Here is an 18,341-nt window from a genome sequence, read left to right on the forward strand (position 1 = left end):
GCGAGCGGTCCTTTAACTACAATCTTAAGTCTTTTTGAATACGATGACACAAACTTGGCACACCTATCTTTGGGCAGTTTCACCCATTCCTCTTTGCAGCACCTCTCAAGCTCCATCAGGTTGTATGGGAAGTATTGGTGTTCATCCAGGATGTGTCTGCACATAGCTGCACTCATCTTTCCCTCTATCACCCAGTTTCTGACACTGCAAACCATCCCCGCAGCATGATGCTGCCACCACCATGCTTCACTGTAGTGATGGTATTGGCCTGGCGATGAGTGGTGTCTGGTTTCCTCCAAACATGACACCTGGCATTCACACCAAACACTCCGATAATTGTCTCATTAGACCAGAGAATTTTGTTTCTCATGGTCTGAGAGTCTTCCAGGTGCAATTTGGCCAACTTTTTTACTAAGAAACGGCTACCATCTGGCCATTACACCATACAGGCCCGATTGCTGGATTGCTGCAGAGATGGTTGTCCTTCTGGAAGGTTCTCCTATATCCACGGAGAAATGATGTAGCTCTGACAGAGTGACCGTCAGGTTCTTGGTCACCTCCCGGACTAGACTAAGATGAATGCAGCAATGTACAGAGACATCCTGGATGAGAACCAACACTTCCCATCCAACCTGATGGAGCTTGAGAGGTGCTGCAAAGAGGAATGGGCCAAACTGCCCAAAAAGACTTGAGGCTGTAATTGCGGTCAATGGTGCATCAACAAAGTATTGAGCAAATACTGTGAATACTTATGTACTTGTGATTTTTTTGTTGTTTTTTTGTAATACATTTGCAAAAAATATCACATCATGGGGTACTGTGTGTAAAATTTTGAGGACAAAAATGAATGTATTCTATTTTGGAAGACCGCCTTAAAAAATTATAGTGACATTTTATGTTTTTTTTACTGAATGAGACACCCGGAATGTACATGAAAATAAAGAATGTGGGATTTACAATATTAACTATGAACGATAAAACACTGAATATTGACAACATATGAACGTCACACCCCCTGTCGATTGGCATATTTTACAATCAAGCGTAACGCAACAAACACAGCAAAATATGAACGCGAAGGGTAAAAAAACCACAAAAAAAACACCTACAATCTGATATATGTGATATATCACTGAGCTTTACAACTTTCTTGTAAAAATCCCCTTCCGCGTCTGTCCCTGACACCCACAATTCAGGCTGGCCGCTCTGAAAACACTCTGGAAACGCTCCCCACCCACACTGCTGTGACTTAGATGACCAAAGTAACTAATTAGATGACCATAGTAACTAATTTGATTACCATAGTAACTAGTAAATTAAGTAAAGTACCCATGATTGTCACACACACACACACACACTAGGTGTGGTGAAATTTGTCCTCTGCATTTGACCCATCTCCTTGTTCACCCCCCTGGGAGATGAGGGGAGCAGTGGGCAGCAGCAGTGGCCGCACCCGGGAATCATTTTTGGTGATTTAACCCCCAATTCCAACCCTTGATGCTGAGTGCCAAGCAGGGAGGTAATGGCTCCCATTTTTATAGTCTTTGCTATGACTCGGCCGGGGTTTGAACTCACGACCTACCGATCTCAGGGCAGACACTCTAACCACTAGGCCACTGGCTTCCTGCTAAATTGCAACTTGTGAATGGATACTCACTTTGGAATGACAAGTGAATATCCAATCACAGTCTGGTTAACATCAGGCTGCCTAGATAGGCTACTGTCAACAACTTGTGATCTGATTGGCTATCGCAACTGTCTATCAACTGTATGTGTTCTCATATTCATCCGCTAGCGGTCCCGGTGAGTATCCAATCACAGGACGCGTAAATGCCACGATCAACGTGAGGCCAACTAGAAGGCCTTGCTGACAACAACTCGTGATCTGATTGGCTATCGCAATTGTCTATCAACTGTATGTGGCCGTTCACTTACAGTGCACGGACATTGTTGATTCTGAAGGCCTCTGGCAGATTTCGCACAGCATAGCAACATAATCTAGCTGAATTCTGATTGTATACAAACTAAAACTAAAAAACAACAGCACTGGAAGGAGCATAATATGACATGAAGAGAATATGAATACTTTTACATATTCAAGGAAAGTACATTAACAAATAATTTTATCTTTGATTATGATCATGATTAGGCCAGCAGAGAAGGCCTTCCTGGCCCCTGACGGCACACCACTGCCTTTAAGTCAGTTCAACTTCAGGATAACTGAAAAATATAAAATATAATATGGATCTAACAATCAGAACAACCTGTACATATCAAAATAACCATTTTCAAACAATGTCATGACTAAGTGAGCTAAAAATAGATTTGGAGGTGCATCATTAATGACAAATCACTGCTTGATAGCGTCTATGAAAACAATCCTCAGAAACTGACGACGCATCAAATTCCCCGCACACACACACACACACATACTGGTTATCATTTGGAATGAGGACCAAGTTTTTGTTAATGACTTGTGGGGACCACCCTTTCTACAGGTTGTGGAGGCATAAAAAATGGTGTAAAATGTCCACTGCCCAGTTAGCTTTAAATCTCTGGATTGATGAAGTAATGTGCTGATCATTCTTACTGGGGACCCTGAGGAAAAAGAGTTAATATGGTTCATGGGGACCAAATTAAAATCATTTTGCATAATTCACACAAATTTGTACGTGACTACAGAGGACTATTTAAAAAAAAAAAAAAAAGTTGAAAGTAAATGTGACATGATGGTCAGAATACAGCACTACAGCTGTCCTCTTATAGGAAGTTTCACCACTTAAATGTTAAAGCAAATCCTGCATCTTCTGTGACATGACTGAAAACTGCTATTTAGCAGTAATGAAGTTGTCTGCAACTCCAACTACCATATATAGAAGGATGGAACATTCTGAGTGTCAATCATACTTTAAAATGTAATAAAAAAATCACTTAAGCATCTTCAGAATGGATCTGACTATCATTTAAAAAAGTTTCCCTTTAGGGGACATGTTTTTTTGTTCCCATACCGTCAGAGGTCCCCTAAAGCGGTGGTCCCCAACCTTTTTTGCACCACGGACCGGTTTAATGTAGGTATTGTTTCCAGGGACCGGCTTTCCACTTGTGCCAGATAAATACAGCAAGAATAAGTGCATGAAAAATACAACTCACTATAACGCTGAATTAATGTTTCTTTGCAATGAGATGCAGATGGAAATCAGCCTTTGGCTACAATCTGTCTGATATGTTCATTGATGTGCATTGTATCATGTCACAAAGACAAATAGAACAAATAGAACAAATGGCAACCTCCCATGAGGAGTTTTATTGTACATCTATAAACAAGTTCACTGGTGTGTCTAGTGCACAGGTGTCAAACTCAAGGCCCGCGGGCCAAATCCGGCCCTCCATGTCATTTTATATGGCCTGTAAAAGCCTGGAAATATTATGTTTCAATAATATTTTCTTTCTCTACTTTCTTACTACAGGTATTACTGTCCAATATTGCAAGAAATATTATATTATCTAACTTTGTTGGTCCAAATCCAAATAAATACTTAAATATCTGCTTAACTTATGATTTCGAAGCAAGTTATCCATCAAATTGTACACTAAAAAAAAAGCAACCAATTGATTTTACTGTAAAATTTAGGGAGTTTTTTTTTTACACCATATTACTGTAAGTTGGGGGAAAAAACGACCAATGTTTGTTTTTTTACAGTAAAATTATGTCTTTTTTTTTTGTTGTCATTTTTTTACTGTAAAGTCCTCGGTTGATGATTTTATGGTACCACATTTTATCATGGTAAAAAACTGGCATCTGAGTAGCCAAAATAAAATTAAACAGCGGTACTGTATTTCTATTTGCAGTAATATGTTGTAAAATAATAATAAATAAAAAAACACCATACACTACCGTTCAAAAGTTTGGGGTCACATTGAAATGTCCTTATTTTTGAAGGAAAAGCACTGTACTTTTCAATGAAGATAACTTTAAACTACTCTTAACTTTAAAGAAATACACTCTATACATTGCTAATGTGGTAAATGACTATTCTAGCTGCAAATGTCTGGTTTTTGGTGCAATATCTACATAGGTGTATAGAGGCCCATTTCCAGAAACTATCACTCCAGTGTTCTAATGGTACAATGTGTTTGCTCATTGGCTCAGAAGGCTAATTGATTATTAGAAAACCCTTGTGCAATCATGTTCACACATCTGAAAACACTTTAGCTCGTTACAGAAGCTACAAAACTGACCTTCCTTTGAGCAGATTGAGTTTCTGGAGCATCACATTTGTGGGGTCAATTAAACGCTCAAAATGGCCAGAAAAAGAGAACTTTCATCTGAAACTCGACAGTCTATTCTTGTTCTTAGAAATGAAGGCTATTCCACAAAATTGTTTGGGTGACCCCAAACTTTTGAACGGTAGTGTATATTTTACAGTACAATATTTTACTGGCAACTAAGCTGCCACTTTTTTTTCCTGTAAAAAACAGTGGTAAAATGGGCAGATTTTTTTTTTTACTCTTTACGAGGGATGTCCGATAATATCGGCCTGCCGATATTATCGGCCGATAAATGCGTTAAAATGTAATATCGGAAATTATCGGTATCGGTTTTTTTATTATCTGTATCGTTTTTTTTTGTTTTTTTTATTAAATCAAAATAAAAAACACAAGATACACTTACAATTAGTGCACTAACCCAAAAAAACCTCCCTCCCCCATTTCTTTCTGTTATCAATATTCTGGTTCCTACATTATATATCAATATATATCAATACAGTCTGCAAGGGATACAGTCCGTAAGCACACATGATTGTGCGTGCTGCTGGTCCACTAATAGTACTAACCTTTAACAGTTAATTTGACTCATTTTCATTAATTACTAGTTTCTATGTAACTGTTTTTATATTGTTTTACTTTCTTTTTTATTCAAGAAAATGTTTTTAATTTAGTTATCTAATTTTTTTTATTTTTAAAAAAAAGTACCTTATCTTCACCATACATGGTTGTCCAAATTAGGCATAATAATGTGTTAACTCCACGACTGCATATATCGGTTGATATCGGTATCGGTTGATATCGGTATCGGTAATTAAAGAGTTGGACAATATCGGAATATCGGATATCGGCAAAAAGCCATTATCGGACATCCTTACTCTTTACGTAAAAAAATTTAAAATATTTAAATTCACAGGCAAATTCATTAATTATTTACTGTTACAAGCGGCCCTCTAATGGCAGCCATGACTGCGGTGTGGCCCTCAGTGAAAACAAGTTTGACACCCCTGGTCTGGTGGGACAGGCCAAAATTAAGTCGGAGAAAATGCAGTCCTTTATACATTATTACAATTTTCTCTCCGGCCCGGTAGCAAATGCGTCACGGACCGGTACCGGCCCCCGGACCGGTGGTTGGGGACCACTGCCCTAAAGGTGACTGTGTAAACAGAGCGATGTCCCCATTAAGTAAGCATTGCCAGAACACACACACACACACACACACACACTATGGTAACTTATGATGATCAACTAGTTCATTACATTGTAATGGTTCTCCAACATACCTAGTTTGGACAAAAATGCCACCAATACCCATAAGGCAACGAGGTAAGGTGGCTCCACATGATGCCACTTAAAGGACACCACGGGTATCCCGGTGATGCTGGGAGCGTGGCCGTGCTCACTGGCGTTAGATCCTGAATTTCTTTGCTGCTCTGGAATCTCCACTCCATTTGCCCCGAGGATGAAAACAATCAGCGATATTGGCCCCAGGAGCCAAATGTGTGCGTATCCACGTCGTCGCTCCATTTGTGCAGGGAAGAGGTCCCGTGATGCGGAGAAGGTAAGAGAGTATGCTACTCTTTTTTTCTTTCTTGCTTCTTACTCACTCCTTAGTCATTACTGTGTATCCAACTTGCTTCTCCTCCTCATTTTGCTGCCCGTCCTCCTCCCACAATGGACTTGGCCTTTTATACCTCCAGCGTCCCCTCTGACCAAGGTTGAGAGGTGGATGAAATGGGGTGTGACGGATGTCTCAGAAAGGTGTCCAGTTATTCAGTCACATTGGAAACACTTTTTTTTTGGAAGTTTTTTTCCGGTGTCAAAGTTTGCCATGACCATCAGCGTGTTCTCAGTAAGTGATGGATTACGGAGGGCCATTCGATGGATAGTTGAATGAATAGCTTTGTACGTGTTTGGTTACATTTCTACCGCTTCATCCGGCGGCTTTGTGCCGAGTAATGATTGACACTGACGTTGCACAACCTTTGGTTAAAGCCTCATGCTGTTTTGTTTGGAGAAAACTGTGAAGAATAAAGTCAACTCAAGCAAACGTGTGGATACACAATTTTTTGTCTTTTTATTACATATTTTTTTCTATTATTTTTTACTTTTTTTTTACTGTTTGCAACTTGCTCTGTTACATTTTTCAAAACAATTAAAAAACGAGAACACCACCAGCTAACTTAGGTTGCCGCTAGTGGTTCAACAGAACATATCCAGTACAGGCCACCTTCTTATTCAATGCGCTTTCTTCATTTTCATGACTATTTACATTGTAGATTGTCACTGAAGGCATCAAAACTGTGAATGTGGAGTTATGTACTTAACAAAAAAAGGTGAAATAACTGAAAACATGTTGTATATTCTAGTTTCTTCAAAATAGCCACCCTTTTGCTCTGATTACTGCTTTGCACACTCTTGGCATTCTCTGGATGAGCTTGACAGATTGACAATGGCCAAATGGGACAAAATTAAATAGATAAATACTATTTAATAGAGATGTCCGATATTATCGGCCGATAAATGCTTTAAAATGTAATATCGGAAATTATCGGTATCGTTTTTTTTTTATTATCGGTATCGTTTTTGTTTTTTTTGTTTTTTATTAAATCAACATAAAAAACACAAGACACACTTACAATTAGTGCACCAACCCAAAAAACCTCCCTCCCCCATGTACACTCATTCACACAAAAGGGTTGTTTCTTTCTGTTATTAATATTCTGGTTCCTACATTATATATCAATATATATCAATACAGTCTGCAAGGGATACAGTCCGTAAGCACAAATGATTGTGCGTGCTGCTGGTCCACTAATAGTACTAACCTTTAACAGTTAATTTTACTCATTTTCATTAATTACTAGTTTCTATGGAACTGTTTTTATATTGTTTTACTTTCTTTTTTATTCAAGAAAATGTTTTTAATTTAGTTATCTTATTTTTTTATTTTTTTTTAAAAGTACGTTATCTTCACCATACATGGTTGTCCAAATTAGGCATAATAATGTGTTAATTCCACGACTGCATATATCGGTTGATATCGGTATCGGTTGATATCGGTATCGGTAATTAAAGAGTTGGACAATATCGGAATATCGGATATCGGCAAAAAGCCATTATCGGACATCCCTACTATTTAATCTTCTAGTTAGTTAAATGTGCCATTAATTAAATAATTAACTAAATCATTAAATTGGAAAAAAATAATTAATTAAATTGTGAGAGGATTTAATAATGAATTTGTTGATTAAATGATGAAATTAAATCAATAACTCATTAAATGATTAAATATTTAAATGTAAGTTAACATTAAAAACATCCATGACAATTGAATAACACATTTATTTATTTAATTTAAATCATGATTAATCAATGACACGTTTAAGAAATTAGTTAAAGATTAATACAAATTTTCCCCATTTGACATTCCATAAAAAAATGTCCACGCCCCCGGTGAATACTATTGAGAACCTGGTAATATTGACTTATTTGTCCATTCTAGGGTTGTACGCTATACCGGTACTAGTATAGTACCGCGATACTAATTAATCATATTCAGTACTATACCGCCTCTAAAAAGTACCGATCCACAAATAAAGTAATTTTCTTACAAGTATCATTATCACTGCAGGACAAGGAATAGCTAAACATGCTTCACTACACACCGTAGGAGGATACAATAGCTCACCGGCGTCACAATGTAAACAAACGCCATGGGTGGATCTACACCTGACATCCACTGTAATGATACCAAGTACATTATAACACTTATACAAGTCTTTTAATTTTTTGCGGCTCCAGACAGATTACTTTTTTGTATTTTTGATCCAATATGGCTCTTTCAACATTTTGGGTTGCCGACCCCTGGTATATACCAATAAACTGACAGTAGAATGTACTTAGTCATTGTTGCATTCACAGGCCATACCATGCACAATCTAATGCGATCCAAAACAAGATTAGGGATGCTTGGTTCCTATTGACTGCACACTCAAGTATCAGCCTAACTAACTAATGACATAATATATCTTTCTGAATACTGGCTGCGCTTTAACTAGACCCTATCAATCATTTTAAGCTCAGTTGGCACCTCAGGCTGTTGTAAAAGCGCATTGTAAAGTCAGATAAAGGTGAATTTAACCGCGTAAAGGTAGCTGCCAGGATGGGACTACTGTGTTATGTTTAATAAAAAGGTGAAGGTGCGCAGGGGAATGATCATCAATTTGCCATTAAACCATATGTGCCACAAGTGGTATTGTGTGAATGCTCCAAAACATGCACACATATGGTTTTTCTTCTTATTCTTCAACAGATTTTGGCACATTTTTCATCTTAATTAAACCATTCCAACTTCAAACTGTTCAGCCTATTCAGGAAGTGCAGGCTTTCCCTTGACAAATTCCAAAAATTCCCAGATTACCGGGACATTTTTCCCTATTTAAAATGAATTGGCCATTTTTCAAACTTTCACCATTTCCCCATGTTTCAACCTATTCATACCATTCATACCACCTTCAACACATTGCACCATCCTGGAAATTCAAACTACCCTTTTTCCAAGTTAAAAAAAATTCCAGGATTTTCCAGAATTCCTGGTTTTCCAAAGCCCTATTTCCACCCTTTTTTCTGGCGACTACTCCTTCCACATGTTTTCAACGCATTTCAACCGTTCCACCGTCAAAACATTCCTCTTAATAAGGACCAAAAACGAAGTTGTTTTGTGAACTGGAAAAATTCCCGGTTTTCCTGAAATTCCAGGAATTCCGTAATACCATTTCTCTATTCAACATGTTACTACTTCAACATTTCTTGACCGATTTGAAAAATGTCAACACCAATCATTTCAACTCATACAGACTAGAGATGTCCGATAATATCGGTCTGCCGATATTATCGGCCGATAAATGCGTTGAAATGTAATATAGGAAATTATCGGTATCGTTTTTTTATTATCAGTATCGGGTTTTTTTGGTTTTTTTTTTTATTAAATCCACATAAAAAAACACAAGATACACTTACAATTAGTGCACCAACCCAAAAAACCTCCCTCCCCCATTTACACTCATTCACACAAAAGGGTTGTTTCTTTCTGTTATTAATATTCTGGTTCCTACATTATATATCAATACAGTCTGCAAGGGATACAGTCCGTAAGCACACATGATTGTGCGTGCTGCTGGTCCACTAATAATACTAACCTTTAACAGTTAATTTTACAAACTTTCATTAATTACTAGTTTCTATGTAACTGTTTTTATATTGTTTTACTTTCTTTTTTATTCAAGAAAATGTTTTTAATTTATTTATCTTATTTTATTTGATTCATTTTTAAAAAAAGTACCTTATCTTCACCATACCTGGTTGTCCAAATTAGGCATAATAATGTGTTAATTCCACGACTGTATATATCGGTTGATATTGGTATCGGTTGATATCGGTATCGGTAATTAAAGAGTTGGACAATATCGGCATATCGGATATCGGCAAAAAGCCATTATCGGACATCCCTGATACAGACCATTCAAGTTTTTTTGCCCCACCATTTTCAAAAATGTTCCCGCTTTTCCCGAAATGCCCAAATTTTTGGGAAATTCCCATTTAAATTATTGGGACATCCTTCAAAGTTCCACAACTTCCACATTTTTCATCTGATTCAAATTGTTCCAACTTCAAAATATTCAGCCTGTTTGGGAATTGTTTGCTCTACTTCAACAATTAAAAACAAAATTCCAGGATTTCAGTTCAACTTCAGCATTGGAGCATTCACACGCAATTCCTTCAGCAATTGCCTCATCGAGTTATTCTTCTTCTTCTCCAGATTTTGGCGCGCGCTTCCTCACACATTTTTCATCCGATTCAAACCATCCCAACTTCAAACTGTTCAGCCTATTCGGAAATCGCGGGCTTTCCTTTGACAAATTCCAAAAATCCCGTAATACCATTTCTCAATTCAACATGTTACTACTTCAACATTTCTCGACCGATTTGAAAAATGTCAACACCAACCATTTCAAATCTTTGCAGCCAAACCCCTCAGAGTCACATAACTTGGTACTTAACGTACTCTAATTGTTAGCAGTTAGCATGCTAACGTTAGCATTTCAGTTCAGCTTGCGCAATTTTTTCCTTCTGAAATTGCATATTCTTGTTACTATGTGTTGTCCCTATTTTAAATCACAAAAATCATTTAAAGTTCTTAAAAATTGTCCAAGAAAAAAGTATCATTGTTATTATTATTGGCCCAGTATTTACTTGGTATCATACAAATACAACAATTTGAAACATTGTAATCTACAGTTCTTAATTACACCAATGCTTTATTAACCAGAAAAAAAAACTATCAACAAATATAAAGTCCACCTCTAATAGCAAACCTACATTTATTGTCCATTGTTCTGCAAAAAAAAAGAAGAAGCTAACAAAACTTGACTTGCAATGTAGAGCACTGAAGAAAGCAAGCATTGTCAGTCCCCGAGCAGGAAACAAGATCTGGGAAAATTGGTATCATTGTCCGGATTTTGCAGCTCACGAGTATGAGTAAGTTTAAAGTCAACATTGCATTATGTTGGTGTTCAGATTTAGAGTGCATCAGTTGGTTATTTCAAGATAACACAGTAAAATCAAGGCCTCATTCAATTGCAATAAAAAGGTGCATGACACACTTACTGCATTATATGCCTCCTTACATCTATTGTGGGAAATGTGCTGTTTGTCAGGATACTTTTGCACTTACTTTATAGCAGGGGTCGGCAACTCAAAATGTTGAAAGAGCCATATTGGACCACAAATACAAAAAAGTAATAGATCTGGAGCCGCAAAAAATTTAAAGACTTATTTAAGTGTTATCATGAAGGCAACACATGATGTAAGTGGCTAATTAGCTATATTAGCCTACTATCAAAATGACTGTGTCGTAATATTTATTCTACACATTTTTACAACATTGGAAAACATTAGTAAAACTTCTCAGAAGGTGAGGTAACTCCTGGAAATGTCTTAGAATGGCCAAAGGTATAGATGTGTGTGTCCAAGGTAAAGGAAACGGCAGGTTGTCTTCTTCCAATGGATTTATTACAATCTTTGCAAGCTGGGTAACGTTTGCTGTGGTCTGGAACAACATGGCACACGAACAACTATCAGAAATGCAGCCAATATTACATACAGATAATTTGTCATGAGACATGGAAACATAAACTAAATACACAGAGGACATAAGTAAAGGAAATTAAATGAGTTCAAATATACCTACAAATGAGGCATAATGATGCAATATGTACATACAGCAAGCCTAAATAGCATGCTAGCATCGATTAGCTTGCAGTCACGCAGTGACCAAATATGCCTGATCAGCACTGCAACAAGTCAATAACGTCAACAAAGCTCAAATTTGTGCATTTCACGCACAGTACAAAACGTTTGGTGGACAAAATGAGACAAAGAAGGAGTGGCATAAAACACGTCTTTCTGTGGCAGCGTCGGAGAAAGTTGTACATGTAAACAAACTGTTGCGTCACAGCCCACACAACGGTGAGTTCAAGGGCCGCTGAATTTCAGTAGGACAAAACGGCGCTCGCCAAATAATCTCATCAGAGAAGCATACACACAAACATATTAAACAGTGGGCTTTCTAACAATGTTAGCATTGATTAAGCTTGCAGTCAAGCACTAACCAAATATGCCTGATTAGCACTCCATAACAAGTCAATAATATCAACTAAGCTCACCTTTGTGCATTTGACGCACAGTACAAAACGTTTGGTGGACAAAATGAGACAAAGGAGGAGTGGCATAAAACACGTCTTTCTGTGGCAGCGTCGGAGAAAGTTGTACATGTAAACAAACTGTTGCGTCACAGTCCACACAACGGTGAGTTCAAGGGCCGCTGAATTTTAGTAGGACAAAACGGCGCTCGCCAAATAATCTCATCAGTGAAGCATACACACAAACATATTAAACAGTGGGCTTTCTAACAATGTTAGCATCGATTAAGCTTGCAGTCATGCAGTAACCAAATATGCCTGATTAGCACTCCATAACAAGTCAATAATATCAACAAAGCTCACCTTTGTGCATTTCACGCACAGTACAAAACGTTTGGTGGACAAAATGAGACAAAGGAGGAGTGGCATAAAACACGTCTTTCTGTGGCAGCGTCGGAGAAAGTTGTACATGTAAACAAACTGTTGCGTCACAGTCCACACAACGGTGAGTTCAAGGGCTGCTGAATTTTAGTAGGACGAAACGGCGCTCGCCAAATAATCTCATCAGTGAAGCATACACACAAACATATTAAACAGTGGGCTTTCTAACAATGTTAGCATCCATTAAGCTTGCAGTCATGCAGTAACCAAATATGCCTGATTAGCACTCCATAACAAGGCAATAATATCAACAAAGCTCACCTTTGTGCATTTGACGCACAGTACAAAACGTTTGGCTTTTTAACAATTAGGACGTTTTGTGTCATGTTTGTCCTCCTACAGAAACCATATTAAAACAAAAAACCTATTTTTCACCCCATTTTTTTTCCATTTCCATACATTTTTGAAAAAGCTCCATGGAGCCACCAGGGCACCGCTAAAGAGCCGCTTTATAGGGACAAACTGAAGTACCTACTGAGGGGCAAATCAAGCCTTTTCGAGCATTCCACACTAAAAAATATTGAAAGTATGTATGGTTTGATATCCGGTTATTATCAATATTGTGATTTTTATACCAAATAATTAGGGCAGTGAAAAATAACCAGTTAACTCATGTGATTAATCATAAAAAAAATATTGCATTAATTATGTACAAACGCAGATGAATCACGAAATGTATTCTTTATTACCTTATTTTACTGTATTTTTCCTATTTTACCTTATTTGAGGATGGTCACCTGAAAGGTCAGTGATGAGGTCAATAATACGCTTTCACTTCAACATAATAATAATAATAGATTTTATTTGTAAAAAGCACTTTACATTGAGTAAACAACCTCAAAGTGCTACAGTGTATTAAAAAAAATAAAAAAAAAAAGATATAAAAAAATAAATAAAAACTAGAACAGCCTAATAGCTAAAACTAGTATGCATATATATATATATATATATAAAAAAGGCTTTTTAAAAAAGAAGGGTTTTTAAGCCTTTTTTAAAAGCATGCACAGTCTGTGGTACCCTCAGGTGGTCAGGGAGAGCGTTCCACAGACTGGGAGCGGCGGAACAGAAAGCCCGGTCTCCCATTGTTCGTAGCAAACATAAACCCTAACTGGGCATTGGATAAAACTGTTAGAATAGAATAGAATAGAATAGAATAGAATAGAATATATCTTTATTGTCATTGTACATTGTACAACGAAATTGTAAGCAAAAGTAATTTAGTGCAAATTCATAATAACACATAAAAACATAAGAACATAGATAAATAGGTAAAAATACATAAAATATGTAAAAATACCAAGCACACAGCTCACATGCACAGTCATTCTTGTCTTGTGTTTAGCAAGTTTTGAGCAAATAAATCTTGCGCATTCCAGTAAAATATTTTTAAATTGTTCCTGTTTGAAATTCTGATGATAAAATTGCATACTGTTAGCAAGTTTTTGAGCAAATAAATAATGCGCATTTCAGTAAAATATTTTAAAATTGTTCCTGTTTGACATTCTGATGATAAAATTGTATACTGTTAGCAAGTTTTGAGCAAATAAATAATGCGCATTCCAGTAAAATATTTTTAAATTGTTCCTGTTTGACATTCTGATAATAAAATTGCATAAGTTTTGAGCTAATAAATAATGCGCATTCCAGTAAAATATTTTTAAATTGTTCCTGTTTGACATTCTGATGATAAAATTGCATACTGTTAGCAAGTTTTGAGCAAAAAAATAATGCGCATTCCAGTCAAATATTTTTTTAATTGTTCCTGTTTGACATTCTGATGATAAAATTGCATCTGTGTCCAAATTCTGGGCTCTTTTTTCAAGTTATTTTAAATGATGCACGTGGGAAATAACCTGTGATTAATTATGACAGCACGACAATTAATGTATCGCGAGAATCGTTTTGAATCAAGAATCGATTCTGAATCCAATAATCACCCCAAGAATCAGAAACATATCGTGACAATGTCAGGTGTAAAAAAAAAACACTAACCTTATGCCAGATTGATGCTGTCTTTAAATTTGAAGTGGAGTGGTAATTTGTTTTTTGTTATTTGGCGACCCCTAGTGGTCACAATCATTTATGACGTTAATCTTATGAATCGCGATGCAGTAAATTGGATGATGCGGACATGTTTGTTACTGGATAACCAACTAAAAACATCACAATGCTGCATCTTGCAAAATGTGACAATTTCCATGCTGCAACATTGTATTCTTTTTAGCAACAAAAAAAAAGGCTTAATTTTCAGTAGAGAAGAACACAGCCCCTTATTTATGTCAGGAGGCACGTCCACAAACACGGAAACACATTTACAGTGTCCACAGTGCTTCCTTTCTGTTGTGTATACAGGGAAAATAATGACTCTGATCACTATATGCCATGACAGGTCATTGGACTTCCTCCATCAGCACAATTCTCCACTCAGTGTCCTCCAGCATCAAACATGGCCACAACTGTCAGTCTGATGACAATGCAGTGGCGCCTCAATTTAACAGTGTTTTGAGATAAGAGCTATCTCTCACTAATTGTTGGGCTTTAAGTTGTGAGCAATAATTTGAGTTTCGAGCATCCCCGTCATTAGTTGGTATAAAGCATTATAATCTACAGTTCTTAAAGGCCTACTGAAAGCCACTACTAGCGACCACGCAGTCTGATAGTTTATATATCAATGATGAAATCTTAACATTGCAACACTTGCCAATACGGCCGGGTTAACTTATAAAGTGCAATGTTGAATTTCCCGCTAAACTTCCGGTTGAAAACGTCTATGTATGATGACGTATGCACGTGACGTCAATCTTTGAAACGGAAGTATTCGGACACCATTGAATCCAATACAAAATAGCTCTGTTTTCATCTCAAAATTCCACAGTATTCTGGACATCTGTGTTGGTGAATCTTTTGCAATTTGTTTAATGAACAATGAAGACTGCAAAGAAGAAAGTTGTAGGTGGGATCGGTGTATTAGCGGTTGGCTGCAGCAACACAACCAGGAGGACTTTGACTTGGGTAGCAGACGCGCTATCCGACGCTAGCCGCCGACCGCACGGATAATCGGGTGAAGTCCTTCGTCGCGCCGTCAATCGCTGGAACGCAGGTGAGCACGGGTGTTGATGAGCAGATGAGGGCTGGCTGGCGTAGGTGGAACGCTAATGTTTTTATCATAGCTCTGTGAGGTCCCGTTGCTAAGTTAGCTTCAATGGCATCGTTAGCAACAGCACTGTTAAGCTTCGCCAAGCTGGAAAGCATTAACCGTGTATTTACATGTCCATGGTTTAATAGTATTGTTCATTTTCTGTCTATCCTTCCAGTCAGGGGTTTATTTATTTTGTTTCTATCTGCATTTAAGCATGATGTTATCACGTTAGCTCCGTAGCTAAAGAGCTTCACCGATGTATTGTCCTGTGAGATAAAAGTCACTGTGAATGTCCATTTCGCGTTCTCGACTCTCATTTTCAAAAGGATATACTATCTGAGGTGGTTTAAAATACAAATCCGTGATCCACAATAGAAAAAGGAGAAAGTGTGGAATCCAATGAACCCTTGTACCTAAGTTACGGTCAGAGCGAAAAAACATGCGTCCTGCACCGCACTCTAGTCCTTCACTCTCACATTCCTCATCCACAAATCTTTCATCCTCGCTCAAATTAATGGGGTAATCGTCGCTTTCTCGGTCCGAATCGCTCACGCTGCATTGTAAACAATGGGGAATTGTGAGGAGCCCTTCAGCCTGTGACGTCACGCTACTTCCGATACAGGCAAGGCTTTTTTTTTATCAGCGATCAAAAGTTGCGAACTTTATCGTCGATGTACTAAATCCTTTCAGCAAAAATATGGCAATATCGCGAAATGATCAAGTATGACACATAGAATGGATCTGCTATCCCTGTTTAAATAAAAAAAAATTCATTTCGGTAGGCCTTTAACAAAACCAATGCTTTATTACCCAGAAAAAAATATATATAAAGTCCACCTTTAATAGCAAACCTACATGTATTGTCCATTGTTCTGCAAAAAAAAAGAAGCTAACAAAACTTGATAATAATCACATGCTTTTTGTATCATTTCCCAAGGTTTATCCTGTTAAACTGTAAGTAGGTTAGATAGAATTATTGAATACAATTGACATCCAAATTACTAATTCAGTGTTAATTTTTAAGTGGGCCCCCGAGGTCAAAAAGGTTCAGAACCCTTGGACTATGGACTATGATTTCAGTATTGTTCTGTGAAACAACAGTTCATTGCTGTTAAATATACAGTTTTTAACTGTCAATAAGCTGTGACGTTACAGTACATTTTGATGACAAGTATTAGGACTCACCAATTTTGCAGAGCCAGCACACCAGGACCCAAAGAGTGACCAGGTACGGGGTAGAAACGTGGTGCCAGTTCCAGGACACGATGGGTAAGGTAGTGATGGGCTCCCCGCCGTGACCGTCATCATGACCATCACTGTCGTGATCCGAGTCCGCGGGGTTGGCGGTCCCCGTGGTGGAGCTTGTGGTGGCGGTCCCATGGTCGCTGCTGGCCTCGGTGTGTTCAGAGCGCTCCACGCTGGGCAGGCTCAGTCCTCTGGACACCAACAGTAACACACAAAGTAAAAGTGGTCTCCTACACATAGCTGCCATTATTTTTATTTATTTTGCAAAATGTAACAGGCTTGCCCTGCAAAGTGCTAACTCTCCTCCCTGATGCTCAGGTCTCTTTCCCTTTCATGCATATGTCCACATCTTTATGTGGCATGAGCATGTGGTGCTCAAGGGTACAACTTTTTTTTTTTTTTTTTACAGCAGGTGAGGCTCAGCCCATCTTGTTTCGTGTCTGACCACTCCTACTTTGTGCCTGGATCAGCTCGTTCGTCCACTTTATTCAATAGACAATTCTTTATTGCCCACAAATGGTTTATATGCCTCTTTTAACCTGTTTAAAGTTGTTAAGTTATTATATAACTAAGGACTTCAGGTGTTGCTTTAAATTGGACTTTGAATTTACATTTCTAAAATGAGTGAGTTAAGTGGATTTGGGCAAGAAAACCAAAAAATGGGGGGGTGCAGAGGGGGTTAAAAGTGTCTTAAATGATGATATATAAAACTGTGGCTGCCTATTTTACATGCAATATAGTTTTAAAGAAGGGGTACTTTAACAATCTTGTGGCTAAATAATTACATCAAAAACACAAGCCTGAGACATTTAGGTGATAAAAACAAACAAAAAAAAGGTACATTTTACTACAATATAAGAGCTTTTTTTTAAAAGATAAGGTGTGGATACTCCTTACTTACTTAGCTTGTGAATTTGTTACAACCGAGCCGGGGGCTTTCCAGAAAGAAAAAATGTGTCAAGAGGCAAAAAACACACAAAATGTGGTGTTCTAAGTCAATATTTGAACGCGTTTCCTGGTGAAACACGCGCACGTGCGGCAATTTGGGGACAGATAACGGCGCTGCGAGAAATTACACCATATACATTTTAACTACTACTGTACTGATGACCTTTGGATTACATTTACAACTTTTGACTGTCAATAAGGAAAAAACGGAATAAATCCATTTTGAAATAGAGGAAATGTATGGTGTGTCTTTAGGGGTTATATGTTTAAAAATAGCTGTATCATATTTGCTGATCCCTTGTGCGGTGTTTTTTTATAAATGCATTGTTCTAATGATAAATATGGTGCACTAGAATATACCCTTTGTGTAAAGATATTACGAGTGTGTGGAAAAAAAACAATTCAACTCTGAATAACGATGTGGCAGACCACAATAAACGATGTGGCAAGCCACAGAAAACAATAAAACGATGTGGCGGACCCCACAAAATAATGTGGTGGGCCACATGAAACAATGTGGCAAATCACATATAGTAAAACACTTAAACGAAGTGGTGGATCAAAAAAAAATGACATAGTGGCCACATTAAAATGTCTGT

At 37.6% G+C, this 18,341-nt stretch overlaps 1 protein-coding gene across 4 annotated transcripts in view; it reads right to left on the reverse strand.

The window, feature by feature from the left end:
* The window catches only part of LOC133635988 (sodium/hydrogen exchanger 3-like), a 54,711-nt gene that overhangs the window by 22,937 nt on the left and 13,433 nt on the right, over positions 1 to 18,341 (reverse strand). For 2 of the 4 annotated variants that reach the window (XM_062029540.1, XM_062029539.1), the window contains exon 2: positions 16,735 to 16,985. In XM_062029540.1, the coding sequence (XP_061885524.1) occupies positions 16,735 to 16,985 (251 nt within the window). Of the gene's footprint in view, positions 1 to 5,549; positions 6,750 to 16,734; positions 16,986 to 18,341 lie in introns of those variants that run through there. The other 2 variants (XM_062029541.1, XM_062029542.1) reach the window with 2 other exon arrangements.

The sequence above is a fragment of the Entelurus aequoreus genome, linkage group LG20, assembly GCF_033978785.1.
Source record: "Entelurus aequoreus isolate RoL-2023_Sb linkage group LG20, RoL_Eaeq_v1.1, whole genome shotgun sequence".
NCBI classification, from domain to species: Eukaryota; Metazoa; Chordata; class Actinopteri; order Syngnathiformes; family Syngnathidae; genus Entelurus; species Entelurus aequoreus.